Raw genomic sequence first — 23,726 nt, forward strand, 5'->3', positions numbered from 1 at the left:
TAGACAAAATGAATAAATAATGAGATGCACACTACTGTATTTGTCAACGTGGAGCAGAGAGCGACTTTGGAAATCTGGCAAGAAGCAAAGGATGTTAGGAATGGCAAGGGTGGAGGGGTGTGGGACAGGTGGCAGAGATGGAGTGCCAGGAGTGGGGGGGGGGGCCTGGGTGCCAATACATCCATCCCTGAGGCATCAGGCAAGGTCATTTGATTCCAGTCAATTGGTTTATTGATCATTACAGAATGTCTCCCTCCCAGCTCCCTTCACTTTTCCCCAAGGACAATTCCCCTCTCCTTGCCCCCTTCCCACTCTCTGTCCACATTAGAGACCCATATCAGAATCAGGTTTATCATCACTCACTTATGTCATGAAATTTGTTCCTTTTGCACCAGCAGTACAGTGCAATGCACACAATTACTACAACACTGTGCGAAAGTATGTGTCTATATCTATCTCACGACTGCACTGCCAGATCCAGCTCAAACCGCAGAATCAAGTTCGCTGATGACACAACAGTGGGTTGGCCTCATCAGCAACAATGATGAGTTGGCATACAGACAGAGGGTAGAGGGGCTTGACAGATACTCTGAGAACCACAGCCTGAGATTCAACACGCACAAGACAGAAGAGATGACTGTGGACTTCAGCAAGGCACAGGTCGATCTTTCTCCACTGCACATCAATGGCTCTGCCAAGGAGAGAGTGAAGAGCATAGGGTTCCTCGGTGTGCTCATAACGGACGATGTAACCTGTACCCACAACACCTTCTCATTAATCAAGGCTGTACAGAAGCACCAGGACTAGGACTGCTAGACTGGGTAACAGCTTCTTCCCTCAGGCTGTGAGACTCATGAACACCCTGCCACCACTGAGATCCCATCACTTGGACAGAGAGCTGTTTACCGTACTGTTTACCCGAGCTGCGCTTTACTACACGCATCTTGAATTATATTTTATTAACTTATTCCTAATATTTTGGTTTAAGTGCTGTGTGTGATGCATGTTTTGTGAATGCACCATGGTCCACAGGAACACTATTTTGCTTGATGTATGCATAATCAAATGACTACAAACCTGAACTTGACATATAGCTGTTAAGTGCCACCGTGAAATTGTCGACTCATGGCGAGCCTATGGATACTGTAGCTGTCCATAGGGTTTTTGTGGCAAGCTACAGAAGTAGATTGCCAGGCCTCTCTTCCCTACAGATATAGCTGCTGCCCAGGTTGGGACCCGGCCGGTTTCAAACTCGAAGTCCAGTACTGATGCCACTACACCATATCATACCCCTATAAATTTATTATAATTTACAGTGTATTGATATATCATACTGTACTGCTGCTACAAAACAACAAATTTAATGACAGATGTCCGTGCTAAAACACCAGATTATACTTTATACTTTATTGTCGCCAAACAATTGATACTAGAGCGTACAATCATCACGGCGATATTTGATTGTTCTTCGTGCTCCCTGGAGTACAACTCGATAGTAAATATTAAAAATTTAAATCATCAATCGTAAATAGAAAATAGAAAAGGGAAAGTAAGGTAGTGCAAAAAAAATCAAGAGGCAGGTCTGGATATTTGAAGGGTACAGCCCAGATCCGGGTCAGGATCCATTCAGCAGTCTTATCACAGTTGGAAAGAAGCTGTTCCCAAATCTGGCTGTACGAGTCTTCAAGCTCCTGAGCCTTCTCCCGGAGGGAAGAGGGACGAAAAGTGTGTTGGCTGGGTGGGTCGTGTCCCTGATTATCCTGGCAGCACTGCTCCGACAGCGTGCGGTATAAAGTGAGTCCAAGGACGGAAGATTGGCTTGTGTGATGTGCTGGGCTGTGTTCTGATACTGATTATACCATTCACATACTAACACTTTTCTCAGCCAGTTCTCAGGATGCACTGATCTCACTACAAGTTCATAGAGATTCTGCTTCTTGGATACTCAATCACCAATAATTTACCCTGGTCCAGCCATGTTGGCACTATGGCCAAGAGAGGTAACCATCACTTCCGCTTCCGAAGAAGGCTGAGGAAATTTAGCATGTCCCATATAACCCTCACCAACCTTTACAAGTGTACCCTAGATAGCACCTGATTAGGATGCGTTACAGCTTGCTACGGCAACTATTCTGCTCAAGTTCATAAGAAATTGTGGAGCTGTGAACTCAGCCCATTTCGTCACACAAACCAAGCCACCCTTTGTTGATTCTATCTACACCTCATACTGTCTCGGGAAAGCAGCCAACATAATCAATACCCCTCCCACTCCAGTCCTTCTACCTCCTGTCCCCTCACCTCGGTGGTATTTGAAAACACGTACCACCGCGATCAAGGACAGCGCCTGGCCTGCTGTTGGACTCTTGGATGGACTCTCATAGGCTGAAGGTGAACACTTGAGCTCCCAGTCTCCCTCCTCAAGGCCCTCGCACTTTATTTGTCTTCCTGCACTGCACTTGTTCTGTAACTGTAACAGTATGTACTGCATTCTGTTCTCATTTTACTACCTCGACGCACCTCTGTATGCCATGATGAAGGCTCTCAGCCCAAGCGTCCACTCTTTATGCCTACCTGACCACCTGAGTTCCTTCAGCATTTTGTGCGTGTTGCTCTATTTTCAGCGTCTGCAGAATCTCTTATGTTTACATATGCCATGATCTGTCTAGATAGTGTACAGAACTTTTTCTCCGGAATCTTCCGTATATAGTACGTTGGTGCCAGAAGCACTGGCAATTTTGGACGTAGTGCTGCAGTCAGATGGCTCCACAAAGACAGGGCAGCTCAGTCTTTTAAAGGCCAAGGAGGTGGAGTATGCTTTATGATTATCCCCTCGAGGCATCAGGCCCTGATGGTGTACCTGGGAGGGCTGTGTAAACCAATTGGCGGGAGGGTTCGAGGACAACTTCAAACTCTCACTGCTGCGGTCGGAAGGTTCCCACCAAAAGGGCGACAATCATATCAGTGTCGAAGAAGAGCAGGGTGAGCTGCCTCAATCCCCGTTGCTCAGTGGCCCTCACATCTGCTGTGATGAAGTGCTTCGAGAGGTGGGCCATGGCCAGAATCAACTCCTGCCTAAGCAAGGACCTGGACCCACTGCAGCCTGCCTTTTGCCACAACAGGTGTACAGCAGATGCAATCTCATTAGCTCTCCACTCTGCCCTGGATCACCTGGACAGTAGTAATACAGGTTTCCCCCGCCGTCCGAAGGTACAGCATTCCTATGAAACCGTTCGTAATCGGCAATCGCCTCCGTTCTGGGCCGACATTTACATGCCAGGTGGCACCTAATTAATTAGCTTGTTTATTTCGGCTTTTTTCTTAAAGATGTGCTGGGCGTGTCCCAGCTATCGCTGCATTCTCCGCGGCAATGTATCGGTACGTAGCCCGGGGTCTGGGGTGGTGGGACACTGAGGTGTCATCTCATCGTCGTCTGTTTCCATCAGGGCAGATAGGTCGTCTTCTTCTATCTCTGCCTGCCTAGATGTCGAGGGTCGAGGTTTGTCGTCTGCTGTGGCTGATGTGGAAGGCTTGAAAAACGACAGTGTGCTTGACTGCTTAGCCTTGCGCATTTTTCTGTCATAGAGTTCTTTGTAAGCACTCAAACCATCTTGCAAATATGCCCTAAACTTACGTACCCTTTCAAAATTAAAGTCATACTTTTCTGCAATCATTGTTGTCAATTGCTGCGAAAATCTCACACAGTTGCTTCACGTTCAGTTCCTGGACGACTTCACTTTCGGTCCATTCGCTACTGCATTCGGTTTCGATTGTTATCCTTTCTTCTTCCAATTGCATCAGCTCTTCATCAGTTCTTGGTCATGGGATGCCAAAACCTCTTCAACATCACCTTCGTCAACTTCCACAAGCCAAACTCACTTTGCCCTTACTTCGTTCACCACGATCGGAACGCTTAATTATGTCTAGTTTTACGCTAAGTTTAACACCCTTACGAGCTCTTTCAGGCTTTTCCGATACCCTAGAACTCATCTTGCTAACGGCTGCTCACAGGCACGTGTTTAAGCAATGACGGCCAGAATGTAATTCTGGGGGAGGAGCGGCTGCTCGGGGCGCGCGCTGTCTTTTATCGCATGCTTTTTCTGTGTTGCCTTTTTTCATAACAGTGAAAACACCTTCTGTTAGCGAAAACAGGGAACTAATGTAGGTTTTTCGTAACAGCGAGGTTTCGTAAAGCGAACGTTCGAAAAGTGGGGGACACCTGTACCTTCATCAGGCTGCCGTTTATTGACTACAGTAGTCAATAAACACACGAACTACATATAGCAATCTATAGTTTTTATTATTATGTATTACAATGGACTGCTGCCACAAAGTAATGAATTTCATGACATATGCCAATGATATTAATTCTGACACTGATTCTGTAAGAACAGTATGCAAGAGAAGCTTTTCACTGTATCTTGGTACATGTGACAATAATAAACCAACAGCGATACAGTCTTTCTCATTGTGAATTTGCAACTTATTTACCTGCACTGCACTTTCTTTGTAGTTGTTACGCTTTATTCTGCATTCCGTTATTGTTTTACCTTGTACTACCTCAGTGCACTGTTGTAATGAATTTATAAACAGTGGATTCCACTTAAATGGGACTCATTGGGACCAGTACATTTTGTCCCAATTAGCTGAAGTTTCATGGAGATAGTTTAAAAGGTATAAAAAAGACAAACTACCATTTAACTGAGTAACAAATTATGTATTTCAATGAAATATAGAACAAATTAGAACACAACCATATTACTATAGTACTATAAAACCGTACTAATAGTTATTGACGGAGGAATTCATCCAGTGAACGCTGCCGAATTCATTTGGCTGATGATAAATGAACAAATTGGCGCAGGCATCTAGTGCAGATTATGATATGATTATGAAGACAGGTAGTCCTTTTTTATTGTCATTTAGTAATGCATGCATTAAGAAATAACACATTATTTCCTCCGGTGTGATATCACAAAACACAGGACAAACCAAGACTGAAAAGCTGACAAAACCACATAATTATAACATATAGTTACAAACAGTGTAACAATACCATAACTTGATGAAGAAGTCCATGAGCACAGTAAAAGTTCAAAGTTTCTCAAATGTCCCACATCTCACGCAGACAGAAGAAGGAAGAAAAACTCTCCCTGCCATGCCGACCACAATCCAACTCTGAGCCATCCGAAAACTTCGAGCTCTGATCAGCTCTCTGACACCGAGTACTGAGCGCCATCTCTGTCCGAACAATTCCACCTCCGTCTCGGTCGCCATTATGGGCTGCCTTCATAAAATGCTTTCAATGTTTGCATCCTCCAAATCTTCATTTTCATTCTAACATTCAAAACGATTGCCAATACCTCCAAATTTGTTATAGTTCCAAACTTGAAGTAGTGAAATCATTTCATTTTCACTCCTGACCATTTCTAGCATCTCCAGTGTGCAACAGTTCTGAACTGTCTTACTGCTTATTTCTTGCCAACTATCAGCCACAAAAATCACTGCTTTTTGAATATAAACAGACACAATTGATGTTATTTAAAAACTGCTCGCTCTAAGCTACAAAAGTGCACGTGACTGATGCAAGTTAGAAACTGTTCGGCAACAGTCTCCTGTCCCAATTAAGCGAAATAGTGGCCCAGATTAATGAAGGGAGTCCTGGGTATTTTCTCGATTAGGTTTTTGCTGAGGGCCTCCAGCGCCCAGGGCGTGATCTTTTTTCACCGTTGCCGTCAGGTGGGAGGTGCAGAGGCCTGGGGGCACATGCTCAGCGACTCAGGAGCGGCTTCTCCCCCTCTGCCATCCGATTCCTGGGTGGGTGCTGAGGCTTCGGATACTACCTCACTTTTTTTTTAATATACAGTATTACTGTCTTTGCATGTTTTTTTGTCTATATACGTAATTGATTTACTTGTTAATTTATTATTATGTTTTATTTTATGTATGTATTTTTTCTCTGCTAGATTATGTATTGCATTGAACTGCTGCTGCCAAGTTAACAAATTTCACGTCACATGCTGGTGATAACAAACCTGATTCTGATAAACTTTAAGAGTTGTCCCAAATAATGGACAGCCCAATTAACTGGAATCCACTATATACAAAAAGCGTGCAAGACAAATTTTTCAGTGTGTCTCAGCACACGTGACAACAATAAACTGGTTCCAATATTCAGTCTCTTTTTTCCCCGTCTTACCCGAGTCAGGAGGCTTGTTGATCAGCATGGTGTGCATTGCCATGATGTTGGGACCAGTGAAGCACTCCACATATTTTAAGATCTGAAAGCATTAACTGTATTAACAAAGCATTTTATGCAAAAGGCTGATTTCAAATACAATATCCACCTACAAATTAGCTGCAATATTTGTAAACTGGTATGTTAAATTAGGTGTTGGCGCGTGGCCAAGTGGTTAAGGTGTCGGTCTAGTGATCTGAAGGTTGCCAGTTCGAGCCTCAGCTGAGGCAGTGTGTTATGTACTTGAGCAAGGCACTTAACCACACATTGCTCTGCGACAACACCGGTGCCAAGCTGTATGGGTCCTAATGCCCTTCCCTTGGATAATATCGGTGGTATGGAGAAGGGAGATTTGCAGCATGGGCAACTGCAGGTCTTCCATACAACCTTGCTCAGGCCTGCGCCCTGGAAACCTTCCAAGGCGCAAATCCATGGTCTCACGAGACTAACGGATGCCTATATTATGTTAAATTAGATAAGCATTTGAGGATATCTTGAAGAGTACAGTGAAACACCAGCAAAATATTTTTAGACTTGATTATTCTGATTTGATAGCAGCCTACTGGTTTGAAAATAATTTAAAGTTACATATTGTGCAGCAAGCTCTTACTTTTTAGGAGAACGTACACTAACATTGCTTCTTGTTTGCATCTGAGTATGTTCTCAATCATTTGCAATTCTTTGGATAAAAAGAAGTCTTTAGCCTTTAAATCTTTGCCTCTCACCTCTGGTAGGCAGCAGTACCTAAAAAGGATTTCATTGTTTTGGAAATCTTGGATCTTGGAAACAGCCTGGTGATCTGGAACATACTCAGATTTCGAAATGACTACATCTCTCATCACTGTTAATCCAGGGACCACAACTTCCTTCTGACAGATCCTTTCAAACTCCTCTCTGTAACCAAGACAAACAGCATTCATTTCCAAACGTACTTTGTGTGTATTCATTAAATACATCACAATATTAGCAAATAGATAATCATTTCTTTTTCAGTTTACGTCTGTAATAAAGAATTCCAAACAATTCTCTTCCTTGAATCTTTAGAACCATCTACCCAAGGGAACATCAGAGGCCAGGTAATTGAGTATACACAAAGCTGATTTTCAGTTGGGGTGTTAAGGGTTTGAAGTGTTGGATTAAGGTCCAGATTGAAGTTTTCATTGTGCTTTTCCTTGTAGTTTTTACTTTCTTTATTCCCTTATATATTTGTACAATCACCTGCTTGTAAACTTTCAGTAAATTAGCAAACTTTAGCAGTGCCTCCACCCCACACCCTTTCAAGCAGGACAATCCGGATTCCAACCCGGGCGAAAATATCACTCCTTTGATCTACTCTTAACATCTTCCTCCTGAACAAAACCTATACCCTCTAGTTTTGACACCCCAGCCATGTGGCAACGTTTCCTGCCGTCTCTCCTGTCTGCACAGCTCATTATTCTTACGCCTCAGTCAGTCTTCGCGGTTTCTTACACTCCAAGGAAAACAAGCCCGGTCTCTCCTCACGTGTAAGGGGCACTATCCCAGGCAGCGCCTGGTGAATCTCTTCTGCACCCTCTCCAGTGCACAGAGTGGAGACCAGAAGTGTGCACAGTACCTCGGCTGTGGCCTAGCCAAGTTTTACAAGCTGTATCATAAACTAATATTTGGTGCCCCAGCCAATGACGTCTAGTATCCACACACTCCCTTCATGTCTACCCACGCTGCTACCTTCAGGGATCTTAGTGACGTTTACCAGCAGTGTAGTAGACGAAGGACTGGAAGCACTGTTCAGGATCCCTACCACCTATCCCACAATCTCTTTGACCCACTACCATAGGAAGGAGATCCGGGAGCCTCAGCACTAGGAACTGCCAGACTGGCTCAACATTTAGGCTCTAAGACTAATGAGTACCCTGACACCACCCTGGTGTCCTCACTAGAACAGCGAGCTGTTTATTCTTCACTTGTGCTGCACACTACATGCATTTTTAGACCATAAGACCATAAGACAAAGGAGCAGAAGTTGGCCATTCGGCCCATTGAGTCTGCTCCGCCATTTTATCATGAGCTGATTCATTCTCCCATTTAGTCCCACTCCCCCGCCTTCTCACCATAACCCTTGATGCCCTGGCTACTCAGATACCTATCAATTATTTTTTCAATTATACTTTAGTAATTTATTTGTGATAATATTTCAGAATTGGTGCTGTGTGAGACACGTTTTGCAGGTGCACCGTGGTCCAGAGTAATGTTGTTTCGTTTGGTTATATATATGTACGATCAGTTGACAATAAACTTGAACATGAGCCCCCTTTGTTCCTCAACGCTCCCTAGATCCCATCATTCATCATGCCCTCTCCTTTCTGGTTGGCTCAAAGTACATCATCTCACCCTTATCAGGATTAACGTCAATCTGCCACTCCCTGTCCAATTTACCAACTGATCAATGTCTAACGATAACCTGACTACCCTCCTCACTGTCAAGAAATCTACCAATTTTCATCTCATCTCCCAATGATCCTCCTACATATCCAGATCATTAATGTAACTGTCAAACAGCAAGGGTCCCAGCACAGATCCCTGTTTGGCATCATGGATCACAGGTTTCCAATCACAAAAACCCCCCACATTTACCCTTTGTCCCCACCAGAAAGTGAATTTTAGAGTAACACACACAAAATGTTGGAGGACCTTCACAGGTCAGACAGGATCTATGGAGGGGAATAAACAGTCAACATTTTGGGCCAAGACCACTTATTAGTACTGGAAAAAGTTCTGATGAACATCAACTGTTTATTCCACACCACTGATGCTGCCTGACTTGCTGAATTCCCTCAACATTTTTTCCTCAAATATTCCCAGCATCGCGTTTAGCGAATTTTAGATCTAATTTGTCAACTTGCCTTGAGTCCCCTGAACCATTCTCCCATGTGGGACTCCGTCAAAGGCCTTACTGACGTCTATCTAGAGCAGGGTTCCCAACCTGATATGAACCTCTCGGTTAATGGTAGGGATCCGTGGCATTAAAAAAAAAGGCTGGGAATCCCTGGTTTAGATCATACATTTCAAAAAGATGATCTCTCATCCTTCTAAGCAATAAACACTGACAAGCTGTTCAACCTTTCCTTATTTCAACCCTTTATTGCAGGAATTAACCTGGTGAACTTTCTTTGCACCATCTCCAATGCAAATACACATTCAAACAGGGAGACCCAACCAGTACTCAATGCTCCAGGTGCAGTCTTTCCTGTCAACAGACAATAGGTACAGGAGTAGGCCATTCAGCCCTTTGAGCCAGCACCGCCATTCACTGTGATCATGGCTGATCATCCACTATCAGTATCCAGTTCCTGCCTAATCCCCACAACCTTTGATTCCGCTATCTTTAAGAGCTCTATCCATCTCTTTTTTGAAAGCATCCAGAGACTTGGCCTCCACAGCCTTCTGGGGCAGAGCATTCCACATATCTACCACTCTCTGGGTAAAAAAGTTTTTCCTCAACTCAATTCTAAATGGCCTACCCCTAATTCTTAAACTGTGACCTCTGGTTCTGGACTCACCCATCAGTGGGAACATGCTTCCTGCCTCCAGCGTGTCCAATCCCTTAATAATCTTATATGTTTCAGTCAGATCCCCTCTCATCCTTCTAAATTCCAGTGTATACAAGCCCAGTCGCTCCAATCTCTCAACATATGACAGTCCCGCCATCCCGGGAATTAACCTTGTGAACCTATGCTGCACTCCCTCAATAGCAAGAATGTCCCTCCTCAAATTTGGAGACCAAAACTGCACACAATACTCCAGGTGTGGTCTCACCAGGGCCCTGTACAGCTGCAGAAGGACCTCTTTGCTCCTATACTCAATTCCCCTTGTTATGAAGGCCAGCATGCCATTAGCTTTCTTCACTGCCTGCTGTACCTGCATGCTTGCTTTCAGTGACTGATGTACAAGAACACCTAGATCTCATTGTACTTCCCCTTTTCCTAACTTGACTCCATTTAGATAATAATCTGCCTTCCTGTTCTTACCACCAAAGTGGATAACCTCACATTTATCCACATTAAACTGCATCTGCCCACTCACCCAACCTGTCCAAGTCACCCTGCATTCTCATAACATCCTCCTCACATTTCTCACGTCCACCCAGCTTTGTGTCATCTGCAAATTTGCTAATGTTACTTTTAATCCCTTCATCTAAATCATTAATGTATATTGTAAACAGCTACGGTCCCTGCACTGAACCCTGCGGTACCCCACTGGTCACCGCCTGCCATTCCGAAAGGGACCCGTTAATCGCTACTCTTTGTTTCCTGTCAGCCAGCCAATTTTCAATCCAAGTCATTACTCTGCCGCCAATACCATGTACCCTAATTTTGCTCACTAATCTATGTGGTCTTTATCAAAGGCTTTCTGGAAGTCCAGGTACACTACATCCACTGACTCTCCCTTGTCCATTTTCATAGTTACATCCTGTCAGTCACCTTATGTACACATACTCTTGTGCCTAGAGTCACTTTATGGATATACGATCAATGTATATAAACTATTTTAAGTATTTATATTTATTGTGCTTTTCTATTATTAATGTCCTTTCTCTTATTACTTTTTTGTGCTGCATCGGATCTGGACTAACAATTATTTCGCTCTCCTTTACACTTGTGTACTGGAAATGATATTAAACAATCTTGAATCTTGCATTAAAACTTCCCTATGTTTCTATGCCCCTTATAAATCTCTCGGAGCAAGTATTCTGTCGGTATGTTTACAACTCGGGTAAGGTTCATCATCACCTCCTCTCCCCATTTGTTGTCCTCTGAAATAAATATATCAGTCCTGATGAAGGGTCTCAGCCCAAAATGTCGACTGTGCTCGTTTCCATAGATGCTGCCTGGCCTGCTGAGTTTCTCCAGCATTTTGTGTGTGTGCTTGGATTTCCAACACCTGCAGGTTTTTCTCTTGTTTGCGATAAATAAATTCATGTTTTATTTCTTTAAAACACCAACAACTTACCGAAACGTTTCCAGGTTTTCATCAGAAACCAACTTCTTAACAAGAAGGAATCCGTTTTCCTCATAAAACTGCCTCTGCTCAGGGATGAGATGAGGGTTTTCCAAAATGTAGCTAGAGAAAAAGATAGTTTAATAAACACATTTAAAACTTCTTGGTAAAAAAGGACAATTTTCACACAAAAACAATGTATAGTTTTATTCTGCATAATGTTAGACATTTGTAATTACTCTGAGAATGATCAAACTAATTTAATTTATTTACTTTTAAATATTTTAATTTATTTTTAATACTTATTTATATACATAGCATGGAACAGGCCTTTCCAGCCCAATGAGCCACACTACCCAGCAACCCACCGATCTGACCCTAGTCTAATCACAAGACAATTTACAACCACCAATTCATTAACTACTAACCAGCACATCCTTGGACTGTGGGAGGGACCCGGAGCACCTGAAGGAAACCCACCAAGTTCACGGGGAGAACACACAAGTTCCTTACAGGCAGCGCCGGAAATGAACTTCGAACTCTGAACTCCAGCTCCCCGAGGTGTAATAGCATCGCGCTTACCTCTTTGATATATAGGTAAATAATCCAAAAATTATACTACAGTAGCAACAGGCTACATTCTAAGTTTTACTTGAGGAGGAGATTAAGAGGTTCAGTAAAAACACACACATGCTCCCCTCAAGATTCCCGGAAACCCCTGCTGCAGGAAATTTGCTGAAAATGTCAAACTATAGGTGGTGAATCTGTGCAGTCCAAGTCATTGGGTATATTTAAAATGGAAATTGATATATTCTTGATTGGTAAGGGTGTCAAAGATTATGGGGAGAAGGCAGAAGAATGGGATTGAGAGGGATAATGAAAGAGCCAGGATAAAACGATGAGGCAGATGTGATTGCCCAAATGACCTAACTCTGCTCCCTTGCCTTATGGTCTAAACAACAGATTGACCAACACAGGAACATCACCCTCTCTCCCCTTTTAACAAGTTGAAGGGATTTGGATGCATCTTTAATGTAAGTTATTTGGAATGCAGTAAAAATGTTTTCCTTATTATTATTGATGCCCAATTACATTAAAACTCAAGAAATTGAGCTCTTACACTGATTTTTCCCCCAATGAAACGCATCACAAAATTGTAGTTTAAAGATCGGTAAGCATGAGAACTCAAGTGAGGTTGCAGATGTGTGCTGCAATCCCTTCTTACGCAGTTTATACTGGTTTTTTTTTTTGGTTTTCTGTGATATACTACCTTGTATGCTCAATCTCAAGGGATATAGCTACTGCTGGCAAAATCACAAGTTGTCCAGCTCTCTCTGGTGACTTATTTATTTTATTATTTGGAGAACAGGTCATTCCAGCCCAACGAGCCACACCGCCCAGAAACCTTCCGATTAAACACTATCCTAATCATACAATTGACAATGACCAATTAACCTGTACACCTTTGGACTGTGGGAGGAAACCAGAGTGCCCGGAGGAAATTGATGCTGTCAGGGGGAGAAGGTACAAACTCCTCACAGGCAGCGCTGGAATTGAACACTGAACTCTGACTCCCCGAACCGTAATAGCATCACGCAAATCAGTACGCTTCCACGGTACTCCATTTATAAGCATAGTTGCCTCTAGTAAAGATATTTGTTCAGTACTCTTAAGCTGACAGTTTCATAATTCACTATGATATTGAAGAAAAAGAAGTATATTTCAAGGATGGGGAATATATTCCCCCCCCCCCCAGATTGGGGTGCAACTTGGCAAGAACCTGCAAGTGATTTTGCGTATCTGCTGCCTTTGTTCTTGCAATGATAAAAGGGTGGGTTTTGAGAGATACTCCTGAAACCACTTCACTGAGTAAGCATACTGTACACAGTCAGGGCATTGGCCGTGGAGTGCATCTGTCAGTTTGAGAATGGCAAGTTCAAAGTTCAAAGGAAATTTAGTACCAAAGTATGCATGCACATGTACTACCTTGAAATTCATTTCCTTGCAGGCGTACACAGCAGAACAAAGAAATATGTAAGAATTCTTAGGGATAGGATTTATGAACATTTGGAAAAGCTTGGCCTAATTAGGGAGTTGGCACAGCTTTTTGCAGAGGAAAGTCCTGGCTTGTTAACTTGACTGAGTTTTTGACGAGGTGACAAGGGTGACTGATGAAGGTAGAGCTGTATATGTCGTCTATGTGAAATTTAGTAAGGTGTTTGACAAGGTCCCTCACAGGAGGCTCATTCAAAAGACGAAGAAGCATGGGATCCATGGTGAATTGGCCATTTGGATTCGCAACGGGCTTGCCCAGACACGACAGAGGCAAGTGGTCATAAGGACTTGCTCTAGCTGGAGGTGTGAGAGGGACCTCTGCTGTCTGCAATGTATATAAACCACCTGGATGATAATGTAGATGGGTGGGTTAGCAAGTATGCAGATGATACGAAGACTGGTAGTGTTGTGGATCGCGTGGAAGACTGGAAAAGAATGCAGCACAATATAGATCAGTTACAGATATAGCTTGAGAAATAGCAGATGGAGTTTAACCCAGACAAATGTGAAGTGTTGCACCTTAGTAGGTCAAATGTAAAAAATAGTACATTGTTAAAGGCAAGACCCTGAGCAGTGTTAATGAGCAAAAGGATATTGGGGTCAAAATTCATAGCTCCCTGAAAGTGGCAACACACATTGATAGGATGTTTAACAAGGCGTACATATAGCATGATTGCCTTTATTCGTCGAGGCAGTGAATTCAAAAGTCAGGAAGTTATGTGGCAGCTTTATTAAATTTGTTAGGCCACATATGGAGTATTACACAGTTTTGGTCACTCCATTATAGGAAGGATGTCGAGGCTTTGGAGAGGTTTACCAAGATGCTTCCTGGATTAGAGGACATGTGCTATAAAGAGAGGTTGAACAAACTTGGGTTGTTTTCTCTGGAGCAGCAGGGGCTGAAGGGAGATCTGATAGAAGTTTGTAAGATTACGAGGGGCATCGATAAGGGTAAACAGGATTGAAATGTTTAATACCAGAGACTATGCATTTCAGGTGAGAGGAGGCAAGTTCAAAGGAGATGAGAGGGGTAGGTACGTTGTTTTTTTTTAAACACAGTGTGATGGGTGTCTGGAATGCACTGTCTGCTGTTGTGGAAGAGGCAGAAACTTTAGGGACATTTATGAGACATTTAGATAAGCACATGCATGCCAGGAAACTGGAAGGACATGGAAATTGTGTAGGCATGAGAGATTAGTTAGCTATTTAACTGGTAAGTTAAGTGTTTCAACACAACATCATGAGTGGAAGGGTCTGTTCCTGAGCTGTTCTATGTTCTAATCAATGAAAAGCCACACACAAAAACCAACATCCAGCCAATGTGCCAAAGACAACAAACTATGCAAATACAAAAAAATAAATTAACTAATAAGTAAATAATACTGAGGATGAGTTGGCTGCTTTCTCCCAGATGAAGTCAAATTTTGACTGTTATTCAAAGGTCATACCCCTGACATGCTTTGCAAAGAGGAAGATTAGCTTTATTTGTTGCAAGTACATTGAACCATACAGTGAAATGTGTTGTGTGCATCAGATCAAAACAGCGAAGGTGCTGGAGGCAAACTACGCTTCAGGCACCAATATAGCATGCCTATGACTCACTAACCTAACTTTTATGTACATCTTTAGAATGTGGGAGGAAACCTGAGCACCCAGAGGAAACCGACATGGACACGGGCAGAATGTACAAACTCCTTACAGACAGGGGCAGGAATTGAACCCCAAGCTTACAGCTAGCGCTGTACAGTGACATTGGAGACTCAGATTAATCACTTAGAGTTCAGGTTCCAAACTGTTCTTGTAGCTTTTTGTACTTCAATAGCTGCTACAATTTGTTGTCAACAGCGACCACAGTAAAGGCAGTGGTGTATAAAAGAAGCACAAATCTTTTCATATTTACAAACTGTTGGGATAGCAATTAGCAGTGTAGAGAGAGAGCAGCCAAGTTAATGGAATCAGTGTAGCCTGAGCATTATATTCTGCACTCGAAATGCCAATTTACAAGTGAAGCAACACAAGATGCTGGTGGAACTTAGCAAGTCAGGCAGCGTCTGTGGAGAAAATGGACAGCTGATGGCTTAGATGAAGGCCTGACATCTTACAAATAGGAACTACCTATTGAATGTTTTCATCATTTCCAGGTTCTGCTATACCTCCAATGTTATGAACTTTGTTGCTTTGCGGCAGCAGAGTACAGTATGATATACTGAGTAACACAAATTACAAAAAATGTGCAAAAGACAATTAACAAGGTAGTTTTCATGGATCATTCAGAGATCGAATGTCAGAGTGGAAGATGTTCCTAGTGTTGAGTTTGGGTCCTCAGGCTCCTGTAGCTCCTCACTGACGGTAGTCATGAGAGGAGGGCAGGTCCCAGATTACGAGGGTGGATGCTGCCTTATGAGAAACCACCTCTTGAAGATGTCCTCAATGGTGGGGATGATTCTGCCCGTAATGGAGCTGGCTGAGACTGCAACCCTCTGAGCCTCTTCCAATCCTCTGCACTGGAGCCTCCAGACAGGCTGTGATGCAACCAGTCAGAATGCTCTCCACCGTACAGCTATAGAAATATTTTAGGTATCTTTGTTGAGATACCATATTTCCTCAAACTCCTAACAGAGCCACTGGTGTGCCTGCTTCATGATTCCATCAATGTGTTGGCCCAAGATAGATGCTGATGCTCAGGGATTTAAAACTGCTTACCCTTTCTACTGCAGACCCCTCAATGAGGAATGGTGTGTGTTCTCCTGACTTACCCCTCCTAAAGTCAACAATCGATTCCTTGGTCAAAATGCCTTTGGCACTTCCAGGTTTGTTGACCAGATGTTCAATTCTTTAAGGAATCATTGTAATGAGTTTGTACATTCTCCCCGTGACTGTGTGGTTTTCCACCGGGTGCTCTGGTTTCCTCCCACATTCCAGACATACGGGTTAGGGTTAGTAAGTTGTGAGCGTGCTGTCTTCCAGTCAAAAGTGCGGTGACATTTGCAAGCAGCCTCAACACATTCTCGGGCTGTGTGGACATTGACATAAACACACATTTCATTGTACGTTTTGATGTTCCGATGCATGTGAGACAAATGAAGCTAAACTTTAAAAAAGGAAACACAGTAGCCGGTTTTCACCCATACAAAAGCAGCAAAGTGATCATTTCTGATCGGTGTTGGTTGAGAGATAACGGTTTGCCCATGCATGGAAGTAACTCCACTGGGTTTCACTCAAATAAGCCATGTATCTATTAAATCCATCTCTGACATCAGTTGTGGGCTTCGATACACAGATACATAAGAGACATTTAAGGAACTCATTGATAGGCACGTGGATGGTTGAAAAACTGGTTGGCTATGTTGGAGGGAAGGGTTACATTGATGTTACAGTAGGTTAAAAGGTTGGGACAAATCGTGAGCCTGTACTGTGCTGTAACGTTACATCTCGAAAGGCTGACTCATACTTCTGCGTAGGCTCTACATTGTGGCCTAAGGAAGCGGCCTACGCCGTTGTGAGCATTTATACTTGTGCATTGGGGTGTCTGCGTCACTCCGCAATTCAATGCCAAAACACTAGCTGGCGCTGGTGTTTCTATGCCACTTTCTTTGTGTACTTCAAACAATGGCGACTGAAACTGAGTACTTCATGTTCGAGTTGGAGCTAATAAATGTTGAACAAGAGTTACTTTTATTGAAACTGATGTTTGTGGAAATTTCTTTCCATGAATTTGATACTATTTGGCTGTCTTTATAGTCTGGCGACCAACAGTCGTACAAATGTACATATTTTCAAACTTCCTCAATTAACCTCTCCTTGATTTGGTCCATTTCCCAACTCACGTCCAACTCACATTCTTATTCTCTCTCAATTCCAAAATGACGGAGAAGCAGCAGCAACCGGAAATGTGATGCTACCAAGCGGACCAATCACAGTTGTTGCGGTCCTCGTCGCCGCGACGTGTAGTTACATTTTTGGGGAGGTGCGTGTCAGGCTACAGCGTAGGGTACGCGGCTACACCATACCTACGGCATAGATTCGACGCAGAAGTATAAATTGGCCTTAACACTGCTCATACAGAGAAGACCTGCTACACTTGAGGTTGGTGGAAGTCTCCAATTATCTGACTCAAAGGGAATAAACTGTACATTTTCTCCAAAGATCTCATTTCAAATACACACACCTTCTGTCAATTAAACAAAAGGCAATTCCGTTATCTCATTGTATTTGGACATACAGCCTACCAGATTAGAGTTGTAACAGGAAGCCTCACAGACCAGGGAAAACAAAAATACATTAGAGCTCGCAGGACCTACCTCCAGCAAATTACTCCTCACAATAAAATAATGACAATCCGCAACAATCAATTAATTTGTCCCCTTACTTACCGGAGCTTTCCAGGAAAAGAATGCGAAGTTACTTCTGCTGATGTGGGAGAGGCTTTCTTAAGTATGGATAAAGGAAAAAATATGATTTCTCTCTCAAGGAAATTTTGTTTATTGGTAACTTAGCACTACTTTTAAACACAGAACTACTTATTAAATACACAAAAATGCAATATCTGGAAGCAGAGTATTCTTTACAGGTCTTTTTTCATCCGCTAAATGGAGGTGATCTGGGAGTAGTTGTGCAATCACTCAAGTGGAGCAAGATGCTCTGCTAAGGGGTTGTCTCTTGGTGGCTGTAGAGGCTGATCTGGGATCCACATAACTAGAATGTACGGATGGATTCACTTAATGGAGAATACTTGTGCATGGCTTTGTTTAACCTGGAGAGCAGATGCATAGGCAACAACCACACAGCCCTTGACAGATTGGGGGCTGCACAAGAGAACTGGGAACACTTCACTGCTGCAGCCTTCCTCCACCTTCACTGCCACTGTGATGTGTCATCATCTTCCACCAGCTCCAGCACTGAGGTCTTGGTTGGATCACTCTCTGTCTGATCTCACCCTACTAGGATCTCAGTGACAGACTTCTAAACTCCGGGCAGCATCACTTCCGGGATCAAGGAAACTCCCAAACCTCTCCACCACGACAAGATGGTGATCCTTGCAGAAGGCACCTCGAAGGTGTCAGCTAAAGAGGTGGTGAAGTAGAGCTTGTAGCAACTCTCAAGTGCAAGTAAGGTCACTGGGAAACAGGGAGTGAGAAAAAATAAGTTTAAATTTATTTTCCAGTACATACATCAAGGAACAGGAGCCACAGGTCTCACACCAGGAACAGTTATTACCCCTCAAGATAACTTCACTTGTCCCATCACTGAACTGTTCCCACAACCTATGGAATCACTTTCATCTCATCAGCTTCATGATGAGATGAAAGTGTGTCCTCGATATAGTCTGTCCTGCAGAAGGGTTTTGGCCCGAAACATCAACTGTACTCTTTTCCTTAGATGCTGCCTAGCCTGTGGAGTTCCTCCAGCATTTTGTGTGTGTTTCTCGATATGTGTTACTTATTCATTATTCCTTTTCGTATTTACACAGCTTGTTGCCTTTTGCACACTGGTTGTATGCCCAATTGGTGCTTCAATTATGGTTACTGGATTTATTGAGTATGCCCTTGTGCGAAAATGAATCACAGGGTTGTATACAGTGACATATATGGACTTGGACAATAAATTTACTTTGAACTTTACTCAATCTATGCCTCTCATAATCTTATAAACCTCTATCCGCTCTCCTCAGTCTCTGCTGCCCCAGACATATTTTATTAAAGTAGCTGGGGGGGGGGGTTAAATGCCACCAGGAACTGAACGCTCTGGCATCTGATCATTACATCCAACTGGAATCCCCAATTCAACACAAATAAAGCAATTTGGTCAACTGTGCAATTACAGAAAAGCAGAAGGCAGGCATTCAGCCCATCACATGTGGGCTGTTTAAAAAGCGATGCAGCCAAAACACAATTTACAACAGCACTGTGACCCTTAGGCTCTTCTAAGTACTTTTTAAATGACAGGCAACACACATAAAAGTTGCTGGTGAACGCAGCAGGCCAGGCAGCATCTATTGGAAGAGGTACAGTCCCCCCTCCCCCTTTTCTTTCTCCCTGGGCCTCCTGTCCCATGATCCTCTCATATCCCCTTTGTCAATCACCCGTTCAGCTCTTGGCTCCATCCCTCCCCCTCCTGTCTTCTCCTGTCATTATGGATCTCCCCCTCCCCCTCCCACTTTCAAATCTCTTAATAACTCTTCTTTCAGTTAGTCCTGACGAAGGGTCTCGGCCCAAAACGTCGACTGTACCTCTTCCTAGAGATGCTGCCCGGCCTGCTGTGTTCACCAGCAACTTTTATGTGTGTTGCTTGAAATTCCAGCATCTGCAGATTTTCTCGTGTTTGACTTTTTAAATGAGATGAGAATGTCTGCTTCCCCAACCCTGTTAGGCAGAGACTGATAATCAGAATCAGGTTTAATATCACTGACACATGACATGAAATTCATTACATTGCAATACATAACCATATGCAACTATAGATTACAGTAAGTATGTATAGAAAATTAAGTAGGTAGTGCAAAAAGAGCAAAAAATAGTGAGGTAGTGTTCATTGTCCATTCATAAATCTGATGGTGGAGGGGGAGAAGCTGTTCCTGAAACATTCAGAGTCTGTCTTCAGGCTCTGATACCACCTCCTTGTTGGGAGCAATGAGAAGTCATCTCCTACGTATTCAAGTGCTGCTTAAATGGTATCTGTCTCAACCACTTCCTCTGGTAGGAGATTGTAAACAATAAACACAATTTTCTGCAGATGCTGGAGATCTTGAGCAACACATACACAAATCTGGAGGTCAGGCAACATCTCACTGGAGGGAAATAGAGAGTCGATGTTGGGAGCCAGGGCCCTTTTTAATCAGTTGCACCCGGTCCACCCTTTCCAGAACCACATAATACACACTTCCTTAGAACTACAGTCACCTTAGACACAGTATCTCAGGGCCAATATCACCAGAGCGCTCTCCAACCCGGCCCCATCCCCCGGGTCCCCAAACAAGGCCAGAGGACTCCTCTACAGCCGTGAAGCTGTACAGAACAGGCGCAGGCTCTTCGGCCCACCGCGTCTATGCAGCCCGTTCTGTCTTTAACAATTTAAAAAAAGAAATTAAAGCTTAAGCTCGAGTGGAAGCCGTCACAACCAGCGCCGAGCACCACTACTGGAAACCGACTTCTCTCCGGGGCCGAGTCTCCGCCCAACGCAAGTCCGGCGGAACTTCGGTGACAGCGCAGCGGAAAGGATAACTCGAGCTTCCCGGCGAAACTGAAGGATACAAGGTCGGGGTGTAGGTGCCGCAGGAGAAGATTCAGCCTGGCGGTCGCTGCCATGGCCGGTGGGGCGGATCCTGCGAGGTCCCTCCGGGCCGCTCGTTGGGCGAGCGAGGGAGGCGGACCCGGAAACCGAGTGTTGCGAGCGAGAGATAGATTGCGAAATGTATCCGCGCAGTCCTCTCCTCTCTTATCAGTCTTGTGTACTCGGAGTGAGGCTCACACATCGACTCATAGAGCAGGGAACAGGTCCTGGCAGAGGTTCAGTTACAGACAGAACCGTCTTCTTCTTCTAGTAATGTTTAATGGTAGTCGGCCCACCAACGGAAGGCGCATCAAGCACACCAGATACTTTTCTTCCAGAAAGCCTTCCTCCACCATCCCTTTCCCGTTTATGTCACTACAACCTCACACAGTGAACATTAAAATCCCCTGACCATTAGCTGACACACTTCTAGCATTCCATTGTAAGAAAAAAACATTAACAACTCTTCTTTGAAATCTGAATATCATTTACCCCCGTAAAGCTCCATTAATAATTTATAGAGTTAAGGCTTTTATCTCTAAATGTTTTTTTTTCTGCAGCTTTTAATGCACTTTAATTTGTTCCATACTTTGTTTGTGCCGTACACTTTACCTCATCTGCCACGAAAGTAACAAACTTTATTCACAATCAACGAATCCTTTGTTATAAAATCACACACTTTACACACTGACTTTAATCTATCTGTAATCCGTACTTTCTGAAGAACCTCTGCATTTGATATGCCATTTCCACCCGAACACACTGTATGATATCCCTTATGTGTAGGACCCCCGGCATAAGCACAGCTTATTTTTCCCACCCCCTCGTCCCTCTCTCACGTTATCTACTTGCCTGCCCGTCGCCTCCCTCTGGTGCTCCTCCCCAACCCCCTTTCTTCTTTCTTCCATGACCTTCTGTCTCTTTCACCAATCAACTCCTAGCTCTTTGCTTCATCCCTCTCCCTCCAAGTTTCACCTATCGCCTGGTGTTTCTCTCTCCCCTTCCCCCACTGTACTTTTTTCCATAGCTGCTGCCTGGCCTCCAGAGTTCCTCCAGCATTTTGTGAGTGTTGCTTGGATTTCCAGCTTCTGCAAATTTTCTCTTGTTTGTCAGCAGAGCTGTGTTCCCCTCCACAGTTGCTAAAATTTAGGCCAATACCTTCTCCACAATTACCACACTGCTTTTTACCGGTACACTCAGATGCTACATAGCCAAACTTCTGGCTTGGAAAACATCTCAGCGGGGACAGCTCATATACTCAAACCACATGACTAATATAACCTAAACTAACCGTATCCAGCAACTTTTTTCCATCCACTTATATCAACATCTATTCTTACTCCACTATGAAACCCTTTAAAATATTTCACATCTACAACTTTTCCCCCAGCTAGATTATTTATAAATTAGTCAATGGTTTCATCTCTAGAGGCACTGCTGTGATTACTCCCCAAAGCCACTGTTGTTCAATATAATTATTTCGTGTTACCTTCCTTCCTGTCACAGCTTTTGACTACAAAACTCGAAGAGCGCCCCCATCTCTGGAAGGTTTTGCATCCACACTATCTCCTAATTGTTTTTTTTTCAAATTCTTAGTTAATCTAATCAGATTGATATCAGAACCAGGTCCACGTTCAAAACTCAGCAATACCTTAAACCCTTTCTTCTGATATTTAAATCCTGTCTGTTGCCTTTAATCACTGGACAATGAGCCACTACAATCCTCAATCAGCCTCTTATTTTCCTGTATCTCAGAATCCTGCCTTTCACCTTCCTCCATACACCCAATACAATCTCCCATCTGCTACTGTCATCTTCATCATCACTTCCTGATGTCTCTACCCCAACAAATCTTGCTCATGCACCTTCAGTTCACCACTCAGACAGAACAGTCCCTGGGGACTAGGTGCTGTTAAAGTCCTGGAAATTTTGTGCAAAGGAGGTTAAAAATGCATAATCCCTCTTTTATTAAAATGTGATTTCTTGCCCATTTTATTTTTAAAAATGTGATTTTCAGATGGTTACAGTTGAACATAACTTCAGGTCAACAATTGCACATTCTCCCTGTGCCTGCACGGGTGCTCCAGTTTCCTAGTTTCCGTCCACATCCGAAACCACGTGTGGGGTTCGTAGGTGAACTGACCACTGTAAATTGTTCCTGGTAAGTGGGTGAGTGGTAGGAGCTGGAGGGAGTTGTTGGGAATGTGGGGAGAACTTTAAAAATAGGGTTAACGTAAATGGGCTCCCTTCACCAGAGGTGCTCCACCACGACCTGGATCAAAACATTTATTTCGTGTGGAGGTTTGTGTGCTTCAAGGACTCCATCAGGCGATGCCAACTCAGGGCCACCCATGTTGCAACGGCTGTGGACGAGATGCCAGACGAAGATTGATCCAACCCCGGCTCCCGAACAGACAGACTCGTGTCTGCCTCTCCCGGGCCATGCCATATGAAACGAAACAACCAGAGGTGCTACCCCTGCCTGGTCACCCCATACACCCCAAACATCTCACTCACCTTTGACCCCCACCGAACACTCAGCCCTCACCTGCGGCTCCAAATAGCTGTCAGCATGCAGCAGCCGCCACACCACTTCGACATGTGGGCTAAACCGAACAAGGGTAGCCGGCAGGTTTCAAACCCCGGTGGGATAGGGACGTGCTGACCCTAAGTCATCTCCAGTGCGTTGCCTGGATGAGATCAGCAGTAAGATCCAACAGCCAAAAGGCAGTTCTGCAACATTTCTTGGAGAGTGAAGGGTATGACAAGGTGCAGAATTCATGGTCATCCAATGCAACCAAGAAAGAACGAGTATGATGACTATGTGACCCGGACTTCCAAGGTCTGTAGAGTGGTATTTCCCCACAGCAACGGCTTTCCCACCTTAAAAATCTCTCCTGCACAGATTTCTTCATGCAGTTCACATCACCGAATGCACAACAGAAAAAATGCACAAATCCAGCTGTTATTGTTGGATACGACAGGTAGCCCAGTCCGGACGGAGTACCTGACTGAGTACTGAAGACCTGAGCTGACCAAATGTCTGGTGTGATCGTGGATATCTTCAACCTCTTGCTCCAGCAAAAGGTACTCATTTGCTTCAATCACATTAGTGCCCAAGAAGAGTGTGGTAACCTGTCTAAATGACTATCGTCCAGTGGGACTTAGATCCACAGTGATGAAGTGTTTT

The 23,726-nt window shown here is 43.8% G+C and overlaps 1 protein-coding gene across 1 annotated transcript in view; it reads right to left on the bottom strand.

Annotated features, from left to right (window-relative positions):
- The window catches only part of phyh (phytanoyl-CoA 2-hydroxylase), a 31,465-nt gene extending 10,741 nt beyond the window's left edge, over window positions 1-20,724 (bottom strand). The window contains exons 1-5 of the mRNA XM_063072788.1: window positions 20,518-20,724; window positions 17,641-17,696; window positions 11,225-11,335; window positions 6,961-7,129; window positions 6,197-6,278 (exon numbers count right to left, since the gene is read on the bottom strand). Coding sequence (XP_062928858.1) covers window positions 6,197-6,278; window positions 6,961-7,129; window positions 11,225-11,335; window positions 17,641-17,696; window positions 20,518-20,571 — 472 coding nt within the window. The 5' untranslated portion in view covers window positions 20,572-20,724. The remainder of the gene's footprint in view (window positions 1-6,196; window positions 6,279-6,960; window positions 7,130-11,224; window positions 11,336-17,640; window positions 17,697-20,517) is intronic.
- Window positions 20,725-23,726: the final 3,002 nt, after the last annotated feature.

Source organism: Mobula hypostoma, chromosome 20 (assembly GCF_963921235.1).
Source record: "Mobula hypostoma chromosome 20, sMobHyp1.1, whole genome shotgun sequence".
Lineage (NCBI taxonomy): Eukaryota > Metazoa > Chordata > Chondrichthyes > Myliobatiformes > Myliobatidae > Mobula > Mobula hypostoma.